At 40.6% G+C, this 23,020-nt stretch overlaps 1 protein-coding gene across 2 annotated transcripts in view; it reads right to left on the reverse strand.

Annotated features, from left to right (window-relative positions):
- The window catches only part of snrka (SNF related kinase a), a 33,672-nt gene that overhangs the window by 3,277 nt on the left and 7,375 nt on the right, over positions 1–23,020 (reverse strand). For both annotated transcript variants that reach the window (XM_072394971.1, XM_072394972.1), the window contains exons 3-7: positions 19,451–19,592; positions 15,472–15,684; positions 10,758–10,892; positions 686–881; positions 125–225 (exon numbers count right to left, since the gene is read on the reverse strand). In XM_072394971.1, the coding sequence (XP_072251072.1) occupies positions 125–225; positions 686–881; positions 10,758–10,892; positions 15,472–15,684; positions 19,451–19,592 (787 nt within the window). The remainder of the gene's footprint in view (positions 1–124; positions 226–685; positions 882–10,757; positions 10,893–15,471; positions 15,685–19,450; positions 19,593–23,020) is intronic.

Consider the following 23,020-nt stretch of genomic DNA (forward strand, 5'->3'; position numbering starts at 1 on the left):
TACTGAATTAGAACAGAATCACAAAGCAACACCAGACAACTGTGATTCCAAGCAAACTGACCCCCCCCCCCCACCTTCTAAAGCTGCCACAATAGTAATAATATGGGCATGTACAGAATCCCACCTGAATAGGCAGATTCTCTGCTTGGCTGCTGCTGAGGTGGAGGGAATGGGAGCACCGATGGTCCCAGAAGCAGAAGCATGAGCAGGGCCCAAGGTGGCAGCCTACATTTCAAAACAGAACAGAGAATTTAGATACTTTAATAGACTGATCAAACCTTACCGGCTAGCTTCACGGTTATCACATATCACAAACTCAAATTCACAATATAGTCGCTCATTTACCTAGTATATTAGTAACAACAGCTGTATGGTGAGAGGAGCTACACTGACATTTAAAATGACAAGATATTCAGCACAGAGGCGTTCCGCCATAACAAAAGAATGACTGAAAGTTTGCATGACATGCAGATCCATTGAAACCTTGTGTAAGGCCCAAGCACAAGGCCTGGAGATATATTTATGTGCAAGCATAATTTTGGCTTTAATATAAGTAATAGGTTTTGGTTACGTCTATTCTTTGTAAGAAATAGTGTCAGCGCTCCAATCAAACTGCATGTCAGACAGAGTTTAACCTAGAACATTTCACCAAGTGCTCTCCTCAGTGTGATAAAGAGAAGGAGACCTGTGCTGGGGGTCCCATAGGGTTATTCACTTCCTCCCTTCGACTCAGTTCCATCCGGCCTTTGGAGCGATGTCCATTAAGGAGGTTCTCTGCACTGCGAGCAGGAGACTGGGGGCCTCCGGCGTGAGAGATGGATGAAGCTGCCAAACTGTCCTCTATGTCCTGGTGCATGTCCACTCTAGTAGGCCAAGACTGCCTGTAGAAATGACACAGAAACAACAAAGCCCTTAGTAGATTGACACTTTTTCTTTTAACATTTAAAATTTCACAGCTAAATATTGTGCAGTTTTTTTTACTTTCCTATAAGTTCACTGCAAGCCATACCATGCCATAGCAAGCTATACCATACCATACCAAGCTATACCATGCCATACCATACCAAGCCATACCATGCCATAGCAAGCTATACCATACCATACCAAGCTATACCATGCCATACCATACCAAGCCATACCATAGCAAGCTATACCATACCATACCAAGCTATACCATGCCATACCATGCCATAGCAAGCTATACCATACCATACCAAGCTATACCATGCCATACCATACCAAGCCATACCATGCCATAGCAAGCTATACCATACCATACCAAGCTATACCATGCCATACCATACCAAGCCATACCATGCCATAGCAAGCTATACCATGCCACACCATACCAAGCCATACCATGCCATACCATGTCATACCAAGCCATACCATGCCATACCAAGCCATACCATACCAAGCCATGCCATGCCATATCAAGCTATACCATGCCATACCAAGCTATACCATACCATACCAAGCAATACCATGCCAAACCATACCATACCAAGCCATAACATGCCATATCAAGCCATACCATGCCATACCATACCATACCATACCAAGCCATACCGAGCCATACCATGCCATTCCAAGTCATACCATACCAAGCCATACCATGCCATATCAAGCCATATCATTCCATACCAAGCCATACCATGCCATATCAAGCCACACCATGCCATATCAAGCTATACCATGCCATACCAAGCTATACCATGCCAAACCATACCATACCAAGCCAAACCATACCATACCAAGCCATAACATGCCATATCAAGCCATACCATACCATACCGAGCCATACCATGCCATTCCAAGTCATACCATGCCATACCATACCAAGCCATACCATGCCATATCAAGCCATACCATTCCATACCATGCCATATCAAGCCACACCATGCCATATCAAGCTATACCATGCCATACCAAGCCATACCATGCCATATCAAGCTATACCATGCCATGCCATGCCATGCCATACCATACCATACCATACCATGCCATTCCAAGTCATACCATACTATACCAAGCCATTCCAAGCCATACCAAGCCATACCATGCCATACCATACCAAGCCATTCCAAGTCATACCATGCCAAACCATACTATACCAAGCCATTCCAAGCCATACCATGCCATATCAAGCTATACTAGGGCTGAACGATATGGAAAAATGATCTAATTGCAATTCTTTTAACAAATGTTGTGATTGCAATTTAATAAGCGATTTTTTTTTTAACTTTAGTGTTTTTCAACAAATATAAGGATTACATCTTTCTGTTATAGCAGACAATTTTATGTAGAAAAAACAAAACAGCCGCGCTCTATGCATTTTGGTGAAACAAGATGAAGTAACAACTTAAATGAATGGGATTTTATTAGTATAGACAACAAACACTGAAGTCTGGTCCATTCATTAAACCTTGCTGCAGTGACCATATTTGACATGTTGTCTGTTGTTATGGAGACCTGATTTTCTTCATGGAGATCCCAGCTGGCAGCAGCAATCAGGGCTCTCAAGGCTCTCAAATATCTTCCCCTGTTGGGTGGGCCGGTTGGACGGGTCGCAGGAATGGGGGTATTTCATTAATAATATTATTATTAGTGTTGTTGTTATTAATAACTGCTCTGCTCACTCATGGGAGACGTGCTTGTTTCCTGCCGTTTCCATAGCGACAGCGGCGAGTCAGAGAAATGTATATTATTATTTTTAACTCCGTTATTGCTCGAGTAATTTCTCCGTGCCGTTTTGACGAAGTTTCATACGGAGTCACGCTTTCCAACATTTTGGTTAACAAGCCCTGTCGGATGCTGTGTTGATGATGTGATACGCTGCTAGTTGCCATTTGAGCCATGCAGTTATCATATAAGCAGTGCCTAATTTGTAAATCACAAGGTGCTGGAACGCAAAGTACATATGACAGCACAGGGATGACGAGACGGGCACAGGCCCAGCATACAAAAAATGGTGCTGAAAACAACATGCAGATGCCCTCTGACAATGCTGTGGGATTTACAAGCCAATTTAAAATAATATCCATGGTATAAATGTTATGACAATAATTTACAATTATTTTAGGCTCTACTACACAGCACAGGCAAATGCCCACATCAGCAGGTGGGACTTACAGTCAGCAATTCATTTCTCAATTCATTTTTCAACAAGATTTAAGAAGAGTAAAGATGATGTGGTGGATGTGAACAGACAGACACGGTTGGGAGGGCAAATCAAGTTAATTTGAGAAAATCTGCGCTCACATTCAGAACTCGCAATGGGAATGCTGTTGACAGCAACAAGTAACTCCATCAGTTCATTGGGGGTGTCTTTTCCATCTGAGGCCCGTATGACTGCTAAAGCGCTGGCACAGAGACTCTACCTCAGCCTCTCCATACAGTGCACCTGCATCCTCGGGCAAGTACTGTTTGTAAATCACCTTCAGCTCCTCAATGAACTTGTGATATCCAGTTTTAGGCAGCCGGCTTCGTTGAGATAACATACGGTCCTCCCAGTTCTTAGCCACAGTTAGGAAAAACTGCTTCGCGTCTAGTGTTTTGTCACTTGATTTTTCTCCATTCAATGTGACACCATGGAGAGAGTTTTCCTCAATTCCCCTCTGGCTCAGTTCAGTGTAGCCCCCTGGCCGACCTGACATAGCCTCAAGTACCCTGATTTCCCGACAAATTGTCTTGTGTGCCGAAATAATGGTAATGTCTCCTTTTTGAAGCTCGACTGAGAGCTCAGATAATTCTTGCAAAGCATCGCACATGATGCCTAAGTTGTTCACAAACGCATGCAAAGATATGCGAATAGCAAGTCCACTGTATGTTTGCTTCGTAACGCTATCACGGGAGGGATCTTCTGATGCAGACAGTTTTGAAACGCTTGTAAAGGGCTGGATAGTTCTTCCACACTGCTTCAACGATTCTAAAACTTGATGCCATCCATCTAGTGTCTAAAATCTTACCTATTTTGCATAGCTGGACATCTAGGCTCTCTGCAGACTCCCTCAGCTCCATTAGTTTTTTTGTTAAATGTGCTATACAGTGAATATAACTTGTCCATCAATATTTTAAAGTGATTTATAGCGCCCATCTCTTTCTCTACATCCGCGACTGCTAGATCAAGACTGTGGGCTGAGCCGTGCCACACTGTAATGTTGAGGAAAATGGCCTGGAGCCTACTTGCTACTCCATCTTTGCATCCTAACATGCCAGAAGCACCATCACAAGTTACTCTAACTAGAAAAAGCTGTTCCTCACTAAACAGCAGTGAGAATGTTGAAAATCTGAATGGGGATAGCTGACCATGCTAAAAAAGCTGAAAATAGTGACAATTTATCAGAAATCAAGTGAGTAATAGTTAAAATAGCTGCAGTGTAATATTTAGCAGAAGAGAGATGTCTTCACAGTTATAGGAATGTATCTAAACAGCTGCACTTAACGAGCTTCCTCCCAGTAGAACCAGCAGAAATGGCTGAATGGATACTATGACCTCCTGTGAGAAAACTGTAAGAGCGAGGAAAATAATTTGAAGATCGTAAGAACCAGAAGGGTTAGAGGAACTCGGTAATGTAGTTTTTATTTCAATGGAGTGAAATATTTTTTTAACGGTAGCGAGTTGAACACAGTTGAAACTGTCTCTGGTGCCATACCAAACTTTCCATTGGAGTTAGTGAGAGAATTTGAAAGGTTTCTCTCGCTTCAAAGATATTGCCATACCTGTGGCATGTCATACCATGCCATAGGCACCTGATTAACTGGGCTATAGTTATATTAATAGTCTGTTATCAATGCCCCACATAGTTTACCTGTATCATCATTATTTTGTTAACTGTTAACTTAAAGACTCAAAAGACCTACATTTTTTATGTTTGTATATTAAAGTCCATTAGCATTAACATAAACATGTGAATGCCAATAAAACCCTGAGCACAGAAGCATGACACCGACAGCACAGTGTAGCAACAGTAAATAAATCAAATGCACTGACTTCAGCTACATGTTTGGCCAAAAATGTGACTTTGGGTGTTCAGGTCGACAACAGTGATTCACTTAAATATGTCTTACAATAGCAACCTTTCCCATGTTGAAGATACCAAACAATTTCATACAAAGTCAGTTCCAAACTTTGTTCCCCATTCAGGATCCTTTCACATTTCAGATTGTTAAACTGGCCCATGGAAAACTTTCATTTGCCCATTGTGGCATTTCCATCTACAGAATGGTCTAAATGGTCTAAAAAACAGCTTGTAATATGCCATACTTCTTGATTAGATCACCGAAAGCTCAGTTCTGCTGTAAATGTAATTATCTACATTTAAATAATTAAATTATTTATAGTTTTGATGTAATTTTAAGGACAGACTTAAAATCACATCCAAACATCCTACTTGCTCGTCACTGACCACACGGTTTGTTTAAAAAATAAGGAGAAACGTTCCAGGCAAGAAAAAGAAAAACAAACACAATAGTCTGAAAACCAAAGATCTTTCCATATCTACACTAATGCAGACCTGAAAATGAAAGATAAAAGTTCACATTTTTCCCATTCTGCACAAAAAACCCTGTTCATGAAAATTGGCAAATAACTGAACTTTAAAGATCAGATACGGGCAGCTGTGTACATCTAGATTTGGCATATCTATGCAGTGTGATGATGAGGGGAGGGTTTATATGAACATGTGTCTTTCTTCAGAGAGCAACTCACTTTGGGTAATGACCGTCTCCTCCCATAAACATTTAACATTTGAAGTATTTTTATCAATATATAGAGACAGAGATGCCTTGGATCCTGAATCCGACAGTCTGGTGAGCCTAATGGATGTAGATAACCAAATGTATCTCCGGACCAGACAGGCTGAATTAAATGTTAGGTTTTTTTTATATACATTTTAGATTATGAAATAGTGTTTATGTACAAACTCTCAATAAGTGCAGAAAGCCTCTGTTGGGGTCAGATGGGATCAGAACATCATCGCTTTTTGATGCTGTTGAGACTCTGTTTTGGCAAACTTAAGCCTCAGTGCAGACAAACAACAGTTAACACCACCACAGTGGCATCAAACTGCAGTAGCTCTGATCATACGGTGTGTATTTATTGTTTTTCTAGATTTATCAAGAGACAATTTTTTTACCTGAGAGAAAATGATTTTTGAGAGATTCTTCTGCACTGGTTTGGATGATGAATTCTCCTTGTGTTACTGACACTTTTCAACATGTGGATGATGAATTACCACAAAAGAGCTGTTTACAAACAGCAGCAGCTGTTTGAGCTTTTAAAACGCCAGCTAAAGCCAAAAAAGGACCTCAAACATTTGAGAAGGAAACGCCATGTAAGTAAATGTAAGAAAACCTAAAAAAAACAAACATATAAAACGAAAACTTTAACTGAACAAAAACATCAAACTATTAAATGTGGTTTGCTGAATATTAGATCTCTCCCTTCTAAGTCTCTGTTAGTGAATGATTTGATATTGATATATTTTGTCTTACAGAAACCTGGCTGCAGCAGGAGGATCATGTTAGCATTAATGAATCAACTTCCTCTGACTATTCAAATGTTCACGTTCCTCCAACCACAGGCAGAGGAGGAGGAGTGGCAGCCATCTTCAGATCAGGGTTACTAATCAGTCCTTGAGCCACCAATACAGATTCTGAAAATAAATACGTATATAAAAGGTGTCTATCAGAGGATGCTGTAACCAGATTTAAAGAGTTGATTTCATCATCCTTTTCTTCACTGCCATGTGCAGATATGACAGAGGACGGCTATCTAAATTTTACTCCAGTTGAACTTGACTCTCTTGTTGACAGCACTATAGCTTCAATGCGTACAACACTGGACAATGTTGCCCCTCTGAAAAGGAAGGTAATCAGTCAGAAGAGGTTGGCTCCTTGGTATAATTCACAGCTGCGTGCGTTAAAGCAGACTGCAAGAAAGCTGGAGAGACAGTGGCGTTCCTCTAATTTAGAAGAGTCTCAATTAGTCTGGAAAGATAGTTTTATAACGTATAAGAAAGCCCTTCGTAAAGCTAGAACTGCTTAAGAATAAGAATAATCCCAGGTTTCTTTTCAGCACTGTTGCCAGGCTGACAAAGAGTCCGAGCTCTGTTGAGTCATGTATTCCTTTAACTCTCAGCAGTGATGATTTCATGAGATTCTTTATCAATAAAATTGTTTCTATCAGAGAGAAGATTGATGGAATCCTTCCCACTATCATCACTGATGTATCATCAAGTAGAGGAGCTTTAGAAGTATCTTTAGAACCTGATTTGTATTTAGACAGCTTCTGCCCAGTTGATCTTTCTGAGCTAACAACAGCAATAGTCTCTTCTAAACCATCAACTTGTATGTTAGACCCAATCCCAACCAGACTGTTCAAGGAGGTTTTCCCCTTAATTGACACTTCCATATTGGATTTGATCAATCGGTCTTTGTTGATAGGATATGTACCTCAGACTTTTAAGGTCGCTGTAATTAAACCTTGACTTAAAAAACCTACTCTTGATTCAGAAGTGTTGGCTAATTATCGACCTATATCCAATCTCCCTTTTTTTGTTTAAAGTTCTTGAAAAAATAGTTGCAGCTCAACTTTGTGATCATTTCCATAGAAATAATCTGTTTGAAGAGTTTCAGTCAGGATTCAGAGTGCATCATAGCACAGAAACAGCACTGGTGAAAGTTACCAATGATCTCTTCTTAGCCTCTGATAGCGGACTTGTTTCTGTGCTTGTCCTGTTGGATCTCAGAGCTGCATTTGATACGATCGATCACAGCATTCTGTTACAGAGACTTGAACATGTTATTGTTCGAGTGATCCAAAGGGTCAGCAGCAGCAGCCTGGACACGACACAACACAACTATATTTACAGGCTGTTTCCCCAGGAAAACCCTGTCAGTCAGGCAGCCAGGCTTTGGGGAGGCAGCTGCACACTGTATGACTTCTCACACATGATTCTTGGGCAGATCTGTGAAGCTGTAACATGAGAAAAGCTGCAAGTGTTTGCTGCATTTTAGGGGTATCACCAGGGTGCGATTTGCTGGTGGGGATCCCCCCCGCCCCCCCTCTGGTTTACACGTCCCACCCTATGCTGAATTATTTTTATCCTCGGTGGAGACAAAATATACCCCCCCCCATTGCCAAAATAACCAAAATACAAAGGGTCCGTGTTCTTCTTGACTGTGCTGGGATTTTGATCTACCAGGACCGTGTCAGTGGCGTCGCGCTCGCAAAAAGCAGTTTTATTTTGAAAACCCACCAGATTTTCTCGCTTTTCATGAGTTCAACTTCCTGTCTGCCTCATCCCCGCCAAAACAAAAGCTTAAATCTAATGGAGAAAAAAATTTAAAGAATCTAGAGCAGCATATTGTCATATTTTACAGGACCACAACAAAAAATATATACTGTTTTCATAGCCTGACCTATAGTCTACCCGATTAACCATTAAAAACACAGCACATTGTGGTATTTCATGTTTTCTGTTGAACTGATATAGGGAACAAATCAATTTTATTTTTATTTGACAAATTTAAAAACAATATTTTGAGAAAATATTTATAGTTAAGTTCACGTTCAAAATAGGCCTACCACCTACGTTATGTAGCCTAAGTGTAAGGTTTATCTACAGTTTTCATGTTTTCACACTGTTGTGTGGTCATTTTTCTGAAAAAAATGTTTCCCAAAATGACCCCCCCCCCCCTATGTTTTTCTCACAAATCACACCCTGGGTATAGCCCACAACTCTGGCACTCACTGAGTGAGATTTAGCAGCCCTGATCATATGATCATGCACAGTTGTCCTGATACACCTCTTCACTCGTCTCTTCCTAGTTTCACTGACACTCTTTTAGTAAGTAAGTAAGTAAGCAGAGAAAATATCTGGACGGCCAAACAACAAACTCAGGTATGTTTTCCTTAAGGGAGTATGATTAATAACTGGAGTCAGGCTTACAATATTGTGCAAAAGTCAATATATTCTATATAGTCAATTCATATATTGTCAAGAAAACTGGAAATTGCTGGAATAATTAAATGAAACATGTAATTATTCAGTCTAAATACAGAATAAAAAGCTTTCTGTCATTTCTTCAGGAATAGTTCTCCAGGCTTCTTGAAGGACATCCCAAAGCTCTTCTTTGGATGTGGGCTGCCTTTTGTTCCGTTCTCTGTCAGATGATCCCACACTGCTTCAATAATGTTGAGGTCCGGGCTCTGGGGAGGATTCATCCCTCCATAAGACCTGTTGCCACTGATTATTATGTTGGGCAAACTGTGCCATCATTGACATTTTTCATAGATGCATTTAAAGAAACGGGAACAAGCTGCGAGCATTTGCAAATGACTGCTCGTCATAAAGTGCCTAAAGAATTTATTCAAATTTAAAATAAGTTATTTGCTAAATTGTCTGTTATGTGTAGACGGAGAACTGCTTCATCCCTTGAATTAGGTGATCTTTTTTTGGCTTCACGAACAAAACATTCCTCTGAAATAGTCAGCTACAAGAACAGGACAGAATTATTATTATTTTTTTTTTTTAAACAGCAAATATCTGAAGAAAAACTATGAAAAATGCTCAAGACCACTTTAAAAGAGAAGCTTGGAAGTCAAACATTAAAGATATGAGGGTCTGTGTATCACTGACTTTACTGAGAAATGAGAAGAAGGTAAGGAATTACAGTGAGTTAGAATAAAAACAGCTATTAAAGCTGCAAGCAGCGAGAAATTCCCTCGCACCCACTGTTCAGGCCTCTGTGGTAAATTCTCTTGGAGGAGTTTGTTCAAATGTAACGTGTGTGAGGCTTCAAAATAGCATCTCTGAATCAAAATGGACAACTTCTTGTTGGGTTTGGGGAATTTATGATTGAACAAGGAGGAGGAGGAGGGAAAGGAAGAAGAAGAAGAAGACCAAGAACGAGGAGGAGGAGGAGGAGGAGGAGGAGGAGGAGGAGGAGGAGGAGGAGGAGGAGGAGGAGGAGGAGGAGGAGGAGGAGGAGGAGGAGGAGGAGGAGGAAAAAGAAGAAGAGGAGGAGGAAGAAGAAGAAGAGGAGGAGGAAGAAGAAGAAGAAGACCAAGAACGAGGAGGAGGAGGAGGAGGAGGAGGAGGAGGAGGAGGAGGAGGAGGAGGAGGAGGAGGAGGAGGAGGAGGAGGAGGAGGAGGAGGAGGAGGAGGAGGAGGAGGAGGAGGAAAAAGAAGAAGAAGAAGAAGAAGAAGAAGAAGAAGAAGACAGAGGAGGTGCTTATACCTTTGGAGATCTAACCCAGTCTTAAGTAACTGTAACTGTAAGAGTCAGACAGGCTTCTAGGTGAGCTTGATAGCTTAGAAGATGGTAACTGACTTATTGACCTATCCTCTTTTTTAGTAAACACAGACATTTCCGTTCTTCTTTGTCATTCCCACATGCCAAACAGAGACGAAACAGCCCGGCTGTTAGTTAGAGAGGATTCTGTCTTGACACAGGAGGCAGGATCATTCTGCCTCTGTTATTACCTTCCTTCCCGGCTCAGAGGCTGTATAAGCAACTAATGAACCTCGACCCCCACTCCGCCTCTGTACTTTCACACATAATGCAAAACGAAGGCGCATCAGCCCAGACTTGAAAAGGTATATGTGAAAGAGGCTTAAGACTCAGATACTCTTTATGACAATGAGCAGTAACAATTTTTTCTAACAAACTGCCTAAAAAGCCTTGATTTCTGTGCAAGCATGGCATAGGCTATACTTACAGTTCAAACATAGGCTGTAATGGTACTTTACCGAAAGTGTGCCTTGACATTGCTGGGGCTGGAGGAGCGGGTCTGGACCTCCTTCTCCTGCTTCTCCCTCAGGATCCTCTCTGCTAACAGGTAGTATGTGGCTGTGATGTGGTTGTATTTATTGGTCTCCAGAGCCCTGGAACAACAGATAAATAACACAAGAGAAGAAGAAGAAGAAAATAAGATGTAAAGCATGGAGCCTAACAGAGTGGAATAAGTGATGATAGAATGACACATTGGGCTCCTCTTTGACAACACAGACCAGCTGGATCTCAACACTGGTGACAATCTAAGATAAGTGTAAGAAAAAATGATGACATCCTGTGTTTCACAGGTAAACATTCATAGTGTCAAAGTCTAAATAATAACTATATCAATATATTTTATATGAAATACAACAAAGAAAGCAGCAAGTTCAACGAATGTTTTGCTTAGAAGACAACTCTGTAGCAGTCAAAGCACAAAATAAAGAACAATACAGGCCAAACATTTTAAAAGCCAGTGCAAGTTCCATGGGTTTTATTTACTGCATGATCAGACTTCACTTTCGCATCATTTTCCTCAGTCTACCTTTAGGTATACATTCAAGTTACCAGACCGTTGCTGAATGAATGTTAACAAAAGAAAAGAAGGGCTTAGTTTTACAGTCACAACTTCAGTGCAAAATTAAAAAACATTATTATTGCATTATTCACTTTAGCTCTTTTGACAATTTGCATGCAAAAATTCTAATAAATCTAAATTTTTTTAACATTACCCACAATCTCTCTATGTCATAAGTTTATGCTTGTCTGTCATTTTGATGGTATAGCTACAGCGTCAACGTGGACCACTACGCCGTAGCCTGACGTGCACCTCCAAAAAAATTCCAACAATACGTTGCGTTGACGCGGACCACAAAGGCTGTGATTGGTCCGCTCAGAAGTTGCTTTTTCCGCTCTTAATGGCTGTATACGGTGAAAAAGCTCGTGAAATCGGCCCGTTGACATTCAAAAGTGCATTTGTTTATCCAGGTCTCTCAATGGGTGAACCAGTGTTGCAAATTCACCCTTTCAGCCTCGACCGGTTGTACAGACCGCCTCCGCAAACGTCTTCTCTGTCGCCTGCGCTTCAGCTTTTGCAACATAAGCATTTGTTCTTCAATACTGATTAGCGCCAACTGCAAATACAGCTGCTCCACCTCGGTAGGCATTGTTTACTGTTGTTAACTGTGACTGGAAGAAAAAGCAAGGATTCAGCTATAACCCCTGAAACCACACAAACACACAGCCACACCCCCCTAGCGGCATGGTGAACTGCAGAGCAACGTGTTCCCTCGACGCAGGACTTTGAATGCTCAATGACAACGTCACATCTACGCTGTCGACGTGACGGAGAAGCATAAACTAGGCTTAAGAGTTTTTTCTGCCTCCTGAGCTGCCATTCTTGGATTCCATTTCCTCCCCTTGGTTGGGTTTGGAACCACCTTACTAACTACCACATCTTTACTCCCAACTAACAGGAGCTCTGTCCTAACTTTAGTACATTTAAACTCCTTTACTAGACTAGATACTGGGAGCTGGAGTATGCCTTTCCCATACAATACCACAGTACTTAAACATCTAGGAACACCTAGCCACTTCCTAATGTAAAAGCTAACTAATCTTTCCATTTTTTCTGCAACAAATAGTGGAATCTCATACACAGACAGTGGCCATATCAACCTAGGAAACAGTCCAAGCTGCAGACACCACAGCTTCTAATTTCCTGGAAGCCCTGATTTATCTATTCTATCCAGTCCCTCAGCAACATCTTTGCAAAACTGCACAGCCTGCTCTCCATCATTCAAGTCTGCCTGGTACCACCTACCTAAACTCTTTACTGCCTTTTCCCTAATTATTGGAATTTTTTCTTCATCTATTACAAACTTTCTATCACTTAATTTCCCTCTACTTATTGAGATACTTACTAGGTTTGACTTAGTAGGTTTGATTTTCACACCAGCCCTCTTTAGATTTTTATTAAGTACTGGTACTCTCTTCATACATGGCACTGTTGTAGTCACCAACGTCATATCATCCATGTAGGCTCTAATTGGTGTAACGTGCAAGCCATCCTGACGTCTCTCTCCACCTACAACCCACTTGGAAGCTCTAATAATTATCGCCATTGTAAATGCTAATGGAGAAATCGTACACCCTGCCATAATGGTGATTTCTAGCCTCTGCCAACCTGTTGTGAAACCTGCTGTACTTAGGCACGGTCTCTTCAGGAGGAAGAGCAGTCGCCCACCAATCGGAAGGTCGGTGGTTCGACTCTGGCTTCCCCGGCTACATGTCGAAGCGTCCTTGGGCAAGACACTGAACCCCACGCTGATGTATCCATCAGGGTATGAATGTGTGTGAATGATTAGAAAGCACGTAGTTATGTGTATCTTAAGACGTGCTGTATGAGTGTGTGTGAGTGGGTGAATGTGGCGTGTAGTGTTAGAAGCGATTTGAGTGGTCAGTTTGACTAGAAAAGCGATATACAAGTACAGTCCATTTACCATTTACCATTTAATATCCTGGAAATATGCTCTTACTAAGTGAACAACTACTACAGGCACTCTAAAATAATCAAACACCTCCTAAATAAGGCTTTGTGGTACTGAACCAAATGCATTTGCTAAATCCAGAAATATAACATGCAAGTCTTTTTTCTCAATCTTGGCTGTCTGAATCTGATGCCAAATCCTGCTAGTGTGCTCGAAACGAAGCCTTTACACGCTTGACTACCTCCTCAACCTCCTGTCACCTAGGTGGTCTAACGTCCATCTTATGAGCCATCTCTCCTTATGATGGCATGTTAGGTGGAAGGCCTACTACTCCACACTGCTCAAGATCTGAATATGTATTTCTTAGATACTCTTCCACCTCCGACTTTGTTGCTTTAAGCTGCCCTCCCTTTTCCTGGTTAAACAACCCTTTAACAAACTTGAACGGGTCCCTGGAAAACGCAGTCCTTACATATTCTTTCTTCTCTCTTTTTCCTAAGATATTCAGGCCTTCTGAGTATTGCTTGTCTGCCTCTCAATTCTTCCTGCAAAACATTAATTCCCTCACTCTCTTCCTCTGTAGCTGTTTTCCACTGCTTTCTTAAATTTCTTCTTTCCTTAACCAATTTCTCTATACTGTCCAGACTTAACTAAATGTACTCTTTCAACCCTCTTTCTATCTTGCACTCCAAATCTTTCTACACCACAGGAGTAAATTATATCTCCCATCTTCTCTAGCCTATCACTTGCATTTCCTCCTAACCTACCTAATATCTTTATTGACTGCTTCCCATTCTTTGTTGCTATTTGTCCTAGGCCACTTAACTCTAGCTTTCTGCTCCATATTTCTCTCCAACTGGCCTATTCACCTCAGTATATATATATATAATATATATACTGAAATATATAAGTATAATATAATATATAAGTGAAAAAGCTTATAAGCTTAAAAGTTTATATTCTTAAACAGAGAAAATAATCTGAAAGCACAAACTTTTTCAGTCTAAAAGTCTAAAGTAACTTCATACTTTTGAAAGAAGACTGCACTGGAACCCTGCACATGTTACCTTAGCATGATCTGCAAAGTTAGTCATCCTTCATCCTAGTTGTCTATTTAATAAAAGCTTTATTCAAAATACTTTTTAACCATCCAAAAACATAAATAAAAGCAAAGAATTAAGAGAGGGTGTGAGCTGACAGAGCTGTGTCCATGGGGAGCGTTCTGCAGCTGGCCTGCATTTTCCCTCAGAAATATCTTAATAATGGAATACCTGCTACGTCTCATCAAGCAGGACGCTCTGTGACAGAATGAGGCATGAAGAGGATTTAGAAAGGACACAGCTTGTTGGAGCATTCTTTCATCTATATTACACTTCAGCTTACAGCTCTCATCTGAACATGATGAGTCAGGAGCAGGAAGATATTCTATTGTCAACTACAACTGTTAGAACACAACTTCAGATACGCACACAGGCACAACAGATCCATCATAGAAGAAGAAGAAGGAAGGAACTGCTTTGCTTCGCTTACTGTCTTTAACAGCAGGAAATATGATGATGATGTCATTTTGATGATGTTAATCATCATGACAGACCATGCATTAGCTTCTTTCAGGAAGCAAGGTTAACACTGAAACAACTTGTAAAACCAGCCTGAAAACTAACCCTAAAAGCTACACTCCGTATTACTGCTCAAATGTTCTCTAATGGTCTTCAGCATGTAGCGAAACAAAAGCATCCCCTGATAAGTGAAAGTAACTCACTAATCAAAGTTAACTGTGATAACAAAAAGTCTGAGTGCATGGTGTTGAGTTTTCATTTTCTGCCTTTGGGTGAAAGTTAAACGCATCGGTGACAGAGTGAGAGCTTATCACGTTTGTGCAGCACCGCTTCTTTTAAGTACAAACACAAAGACACTAACCTGTAACTAATCCTGTTCCTGGACTCAACCCAACAGAATTCCAAGGTTTTATCACTGTTACTTTCTGTTCCAGCTGCTCATTTGGGGGTTGAGGACCTCCTAACTTTGTAACGTGCATGTCTTATTCACATTAAATATCCTTCTGTGCTGTTTTTATGGCTAATAGCTGAATCTCTTTTTGTGATGTTTATAGAACATAAAATAATCCACTAGAAATATGTCTTGTTTGAGTTGTTCATTATAATTTGCACTCCAGATACGAAGACAAAGCGGAACTTACTCCACTATATCCTCTCGGTCAGCTATGTCTCCAAGCACCATGCGCTGGATGATGCTGTTGTGCTCCTCCTCCGACAGATTCCTGTGAGAGACCAGAGGAGTGCTGTACTTGGTTGCTGGTGATGGATCAACCCCTTGCAGCCATGTGTGTTTCTCAATCTCCTCCAGCGAGGCTCGGCGCTTGGGGTCCCTCTGAAGCATGCGGTCTATCAGACTGAAGAAAAAGGGAAATGTGAGTTGGAGCAGAGGCTGAGGAAAAGAGAAAGAACAAACACACACATGAAATGCAATTGTTTAAAATATCCTCCAGTACAGATTTCGTTGATCAAGGAGTGTGGTTCAATCTGAGAAGTCGGACCTTTGGTTCAGGTTGGTGCCGGGTCATTCTGACGCCTTGTTTAAATGAAGCCTGGCATGGCTTATTAGATTCATATTTGCTTCGATTATACAGATATTAAAAAGGCTCGCGATGTCTTTATTTTCATACTATTAGAAAGAAACTTTCCACTCATTGGCCAACATGATTGTTTACATTGCAATGCATTATAGGTAGCTGTGACATGAAGTGGGGAAACAACGTAAGTCTGTGCACGTAGTGGGTGATAAATAAGACTTCAGTCTGATCTTCTTAATTTGAACCCCAAAGCAAATCAGGTGAAAATGTGTAATATGAAAACATTACTGGGAAAGCAGACCAAAAGGAAGAAGGTCAGAAAGGCGGGCAAGAGTGGAAAAAAACTCGCTGGTGTCTGAAAGACACCAGCTAACGGAGGAGCTCCAACCTCTAGCATCTGCTGGTCAACGTAAACATGATGCAGCTGGGTTTTTTCTTTTTTAAATCGCAGCCGACCCTATTTGACTACTATTTAACGGCCCGCTGTCACCTACATATTGCAGCTTGCGAATGGGTGGCGTTCATTTCTGAGGACGTGCACAAACAACGCTCCAAACAAAAGCAGCACACACGGATCAGCCATGGTACGTGTATCTGTAATTAAAGTATTTTCCTGGCCCGAGTGGCAGTGGTTACTTTAAATGAATGCTGCTGTGAGCTTCTTTAAGCATAAATAACAGTGAGTAGATTTGCACAGGTGGTAGATGTTCGTCTGCCAATCGTAAGGTCGGTGGTTCGAGCCCAGGTTTCCTCAGAGAACATGTCAAAGTGTCCTTGGGCGAGACTCATGCGCCCATAGAAAAAAGCACTGTCACCTGTAAAATTGTAAAGACTGAGACATGCTGAGTGTGTGTGAATGTGGTTTGTAGTGGACAAGCACTCCAAGTGCAAGTATTTGCACCCATGGGTTCTTTCTCATTAGCAGCAGCTGACAAGGTATGAAATGGATCAGAAAATATGCAGTGACAGAGCAACTGCAGGTCTTCAAGGATGCCATTTTTGCTCTATTAATTAGGCAAGTTGTGAACACATGCTTCACTTTCCTAGTTGCCTTCCAACTAGAAACTAAGCTTAAAGTAATATCATGAGTCACTGAAGTCACTTTCCTACTGGTCGGTAACATTTTTAAAACAGTAACTACAAAACTGAGAAATTTTACGTCATTGTTGGAATAGAATGGTTATGGCAGGCTCTGTTGTTCAAAAGATAAACTGATAAACTGAGGATTAAAAAAAAAAAAGAAGTAAATATTCTATGTATTTTTGATCAAACACTTCAGCATGTGAGGGTAATCAGAACATATGAAGGCCTTTAGACCATTCCTTAGAATGATCCCTGGGCATTGGCCCCGGCTTGGAGTATAAGTGAGCTGTGTCACGATGTTACTTTCAAAGTGAGGGTAGAATACATGAGTGAATTAAAACCTGGAAATAAATGCTGCTGGGTCCCCATTAAAACTGTGGCTTTTTGCAAAAATCACGGTTGAAAGAATGTGAAATAGGAAGCAAAGTCACAACATCTAGGTGGCCTTTCAAAACTTATAGAATTAGTTTTAACCAAGGGAGAGATTCATAATTAGCAAACTGTAAAACTTTTACTTCTGTACAGTTCCAGATGCTTGCAAGGCTCCACCTCATATTTCCTCTGTGTGTAGGTTCACTTCACAAGAGAGGAGTAGTGTGTGTTTTAAGATTTGTAATCATTATTATCATGTAATCCCATGATAATTAAAAAAGTTATTTCATTCTTGGGTATGTTTAGTAGCTCTTTTCTCGGGGAAAGCCTTCTCCTGGAGTACCTGGAGATTTGCTATGGGGGCAGGGAAAAGGATGATGGCGACTAGCAAACAAGGCACAAATCCAGATGCAAAGGAAGCTACGAAGATACATAAACAAGGAAACACTTTGACGAACACGTTACGTTTTTAAGCAAAGCAACAGTAGATCCAGCCGTGCTCGAAGCAGAATCAGATCCCAGCCGGACGTCTCTGGTTGATGAATATGCTCAGTACATGCACTATCTCTGTATTTCTGTCTCTGCAGCTGAGAAAAAGTAGGACCCTCAGCTGACTTTTCACTCAGTGCAACCATGATGTTTGTACTTCTAATGCCAACACAGCACGCACATCTGCAACAGTTTCCCTCACTGCTTCCAGTTCAGAGTCTCGTGCTCGTTTAGCGTTAGCTGCAGTTACCCCACAAAGCTGGCGCCGTGCCAGACCTTGCTCATAAAACTGTTTGATGTTTAAGATGATGATGTTAACACAGCAGATAGGCCAGAAAATGGGATCAAATGAGCTCTTTTGCACAAACAAAGAAAGACAAAAGTAATAATCAGAACTTAAACAGGCTTCAGTTAATTCTCAAAAATGTGACCGCAGGGACAAGTCACTTAGAAGAGGCTTCGTACAAGTGCCACAAGCTTTCATGCTGTGCACTTCCCTTTTATATAGAAGCCAATGTTTGAGCTCCCTGCCTGATGACAGCGTGCTGTCCCTGACATGACACATTTCATGGCAATGGGGAGAAGGAGGCATTGAGTCAATGAAGTAGAAAGTACAGTGGCAGACTGTTTGAGATGTCTGATTTGACAGAGTTTAAGATGCCAAACACCAGACGATCAGATTAAATTCCACTGAAATCAAACTGCTACATTTAGTGTAATAGATTATAGTCAGGGAAGCAAACTGCTATATTAGTAATAGTATGAATATGCATGTTCATGAAAAAAAAGACAAATATTACAGTTCTTTAGCTTTGAAATTTAATCTAATTGTCATTCTATCTTCATTTACTGATGTCGTCATTATATAATAAGCCTACTAGTAAATTTAGAATTACAACTGACTGACGGTTTTAACTTAAATACCTATCGGTAACGCACAAATACATGACGTAGATGCTTTTTCCCAAACAGTGCCTGTAGCACGGCTTGTAAAATAAAAGTAAAAGACAGTAGCCTACCAGGAAAAGTCATTGATCGCCTTCTTCATCTTCCTCCTGTGCACTAAAACCAACAAAGTCATCTCCTTCAGCGTCCGAATTGAACAGCCTCAGAACTTCACTCACTTCAGTCTCTTTGCTGTCACTCTCACAATCTCATCTCAGATTGATCGCCTTTAATTTAAAGCTGCATTTCTTCGTTTGTTTTCCATGTTGACTTTGAGCAGAAATGACCGATTTACAATAATTTAGCAGTGTAAGTGTGTTTGATTTATCGTACAATTTCATTGGACCACTGTGAACTATTCGTTAATTTTATTGGTCTAATGTTATGAGGCAAACTGTTTTTGGCGGCATGAAAAAAAAACATATTAGCTGCACCGTATTATAAGCCGCGGTGCTCAAAGCCTGGGAAAAAAGTATATAGTCCAGAATTTTCGGTACACTACATTTCGCTCATTTTTGCAATGTTTTCTGGCACAGGAAACTTTCTGCTTTTAATGGTTGGTGGAAACAATCAACAAATTACACATCAAAACTCTTCAAAGATGGACCAAAAGCTTTGAGAAGAATCTGAAACAAAAACAGTCATGGTTGTCATAAAAGGGAGGCAAAATGAAAAAAGAATGCTGTTGATCACTCACTCCTTGCAAGCATTGGAGACGTGGGCCGGTACAGTGTATTTACAGTCCATGATCATGGTGAGGGTCTCACTGTCATTAGCTTCCTGGAAGGGTGGCTGGCCACAAACCAACATGAACAGTATCACACCGAGACTCCAGATGTCTGAGGCAGAAAGACACACAGAGAGGCACAATCTCAGTCCACGGCATATAATAATACACTGCAAATTATATATATCTATCTATATAGATATAGATAGATATATATATGTACACAGACAGACAGACAGACATTTGTATTAGGGCTGGGCACATTAATGCATTTTTTTTTGCATTAACAAATGACTTCATCATTGCCAACAATTATTTGTCTCCCATTAACGCAGTTTTTATCATTTATTATTTTAATTGTAAACGTCTGTTGCTCACCGGCTTTTATTTTGAAAAGGTCCACCGTGAGTGAGCCTAGTGTGTTGCTTACTGCAGCGGCGCTCACAGGAAACCGCCAGAAAAGAAAAGAATGGCGGACGAAGCGGGCTAAACAAACATGAAGAAGGTTATGGAACTTTTACACGGCCATTTTCATTTCAAACTTCTTCCAGACAGAGGCAAAGTTATTTGTAAGCACTGCAACGTTCAATTGTTTTATTACCGGAGTACTTCGGTCATATGACTGTACACTTCCAATAAAAGTGCGTTATATGCTACTTTTGAATTCAATATTGGATTTTGCATATAGCAATGCGATTAATCGTCATTAATCACAGGAAATCATGCGATCAACGCAATTAAAGAATTTAATATTTGCCCAGCCCTAATTTATATATATATATATATGTGTGTGTGTGTGTGTGTGTATGTATATACACTGATTACTGATGCTTATATCTGGTATATTTTAGCAAGGTATTTACTGTATTTCAAAACATAACAAAAAAAAAATCTTGTCCACTATAATACCCTTTCACGGTCATTACAGTTCCATACATAAGTAAGTCCGAGTGGAACTGCAGATACAGCTAAACTTGGCCAGTTAACTGGAACGGTGTCCTTGTGCCTGTATACTATAATTGCACAATCAAACTAACTTTAATCTCCGTTTTGACTTTCTATGATTAAACTGACATGATCGTACAATATTCAAAATGCGTGCTCCACTCATGCAACGCAAAGCAAGTCAAGCGATGCCCGTTGACCATGTGCTTGCATGTGCCAATCATAGTTGTTCCCAGCGCTTCAATAGAAGTTTCCAGGATGAGATTTGGACTGCTAACTTTATATGGACAGACACAGAACAGAGTGTCGAAACTGAAAAGCCGAATGCCTGGCACAGGGTAAGTGATGATCAATCGTGACATCAATATTGGCAAAAATAGTAGTGCTTTTTATTTTGGCCAGAATCCTGCAGCCCTACTATAGAAGTGCATGAGAGGGAAACTGAGAAGTATGCCTGACACCATGATGCTGTGGACTGTACGAAGAAAAGATTCAAGATATTCTGGTGCTATAGCTTTCTCTTTGGAGACTCATCGCACATGTAAGGGGTGATTCAATTCCCAATCATATTCTCAGGTGTGTTTTTAGAGCCTTGATTCTGTACAGTTTTAATGGCAATAATATGCTTACGTGCATGTTAAAAGTCTGGTTTTGGTCAGATTAACATAATATTGAATTTTTCTTCAGTTCTGTGCTCATTTAGTCAGCACCAACAGAGGAGAGTACTTCTTTGTCCTTTTCTTAAATCATCATTCCAACAATATCACTTTGCTGAGGGGTTAAAAGAGTATGATTCAATTCAAATCATCCATGTCATTAGATAACGTGTATACAATATCAGAATATCCGTGAGAGGCAAACAGCAGATCATTTGTCCAGTGACAAATTTATGGGTCAGTCTCTTACTGAGGCTTTAACAAGCCGAGGCCGTCGACTTCCCTCTAATTTCACACAAACGTGCTTTTCTAGTCTAGCTGATCACTCAAAGCGCTTCTGACTAGGCCTGGGACTTGATAAAAAAAATGTATCTAATTAATTAGAGGCTTTGTAATTAATTAATCGAAATTAACCGCATTTTTATTCGCATATAAACATTTGACCTGAGAACAGTGAGAAGCAATTTTTTCAAATGGATTTTAGTATACCATTGAATAATGACTGAATGCATAAGCTTAAGCAACAAAACATTGTTTTGTTTTGTTTTTTTCAAGGTAACAACCATGCTCTTATCGACACTTCAATCCATCCATTTGTTGTTTTTTATGCCTTTTAATGGACAGGACAGATGAAAAGAGACAGAGAGCAGAGAGGGGGAATGACACTCAGTAAAAGGCCGTCCGATGTGGGATTCAAACCGGGGCCGACTGCAGCGAGGACTCTTTACACGGGTCGCCTGCACAAGCCACAGCTACGCTACCGACCCTCCCATCCGTCGGTTTTTTAAAACAAAGTTTCCCATCCACGGGGCCAACCAAAGCGGTGTCATCAGCTTCTTCGATCACGTTTCACTATTGTTCACTGTGGTTCGTTGTTGTCTGAAGTAAACGTTAGTTGGTGCTCCAGTATAATCAGTATGCCTGAAACTCATCCAGGGAGAAATGTTCCGCGGTGCAAAAATAAGTGCGATTAAAATGCGTTAATTTTTTTAACATATGGATTTTTTTGTGAATAATTCATCTTAATTAACGCGGTAAAGTCCCGGCCCTACTTCTAACACTACATGTCACATATACCCATTCACACACACACACTCATACAGCATGTCCTAAGTCATGTTAGTGTTCTGCCCAAGGACGCTTTGACATGTAGCCCGGGGAAGCCAGAGTCCAACCACCGACCTTCCAATTGGTGGGCGACTGCCCTTCCTCCTGAGCTCTTCCTCCTGAGCTACAGCACTCTTACACATGGGGAAAATATTTTGGGTCAATGTGCATTGTTTAATAAATCCAGAAGTTGCACTAACGTAGTTTTACCTATAAACTAAGTCCTGGTGCGCTTTGTTGTGAACACTAACATGAGAAAACACATGGATATGATTACATTTGATTGGATGCCCATGCTGTGAACCTCGTGGTGGAAGATATAGCTCTGATTTACAACACATTATACATTATACACAGTAATACAAATGTTTCCACAGTAATGGTGGTACAACATGATACAGTATTCTGTCTACGTTGTGATTTTTAAGTTTCACTGTTTTAAAACTGACTTAATAACTGAACATCCTGATGAAGAGTACATAGAAACTACTCTTATAATTTATATTGAGTAGTCTGTGCAACTATCATGTTGCTATTATCATTACTTTCTTCAAACAGGAGTTGATGGTAACATGTTTCTACCACCACCTCGTGGGGGCATGTTTCCCTACCTCCATGAAAACAACAACAGAGGAGTGCTTTATTACTGCCAGCCCCCTTTAAAATGTAACTGGACATGTCAGCTTTGATGCTAATGGTGCCCCAACAACATAAAATAGCCTAAAAACTAGTTGATAAAATGCTAAAAGTCGTAACATGATTTTGGAAAATTTGGAATGGTATTTTCACTTGAAATGCACTTTCCAAGTAAAGAGTTCAAGAGTCTGGGAGA

The sequence above is a fragment of the Leuresthes tenuis genome, unplaced genomic scaffold (genome assembly GCF_036924035.1).
Source record: "Leuresthes tenuis unplaced genomic scaffold, fLeuTen1.0.hap1 SCAF_10, whole genome shotgun sequence".
NCBI lineage: Eukaryota > Metazoa > Chordata > Actinopteri > Atheriniformes > Atherinopsidae > Leuresthes > Leuresthes tenuis.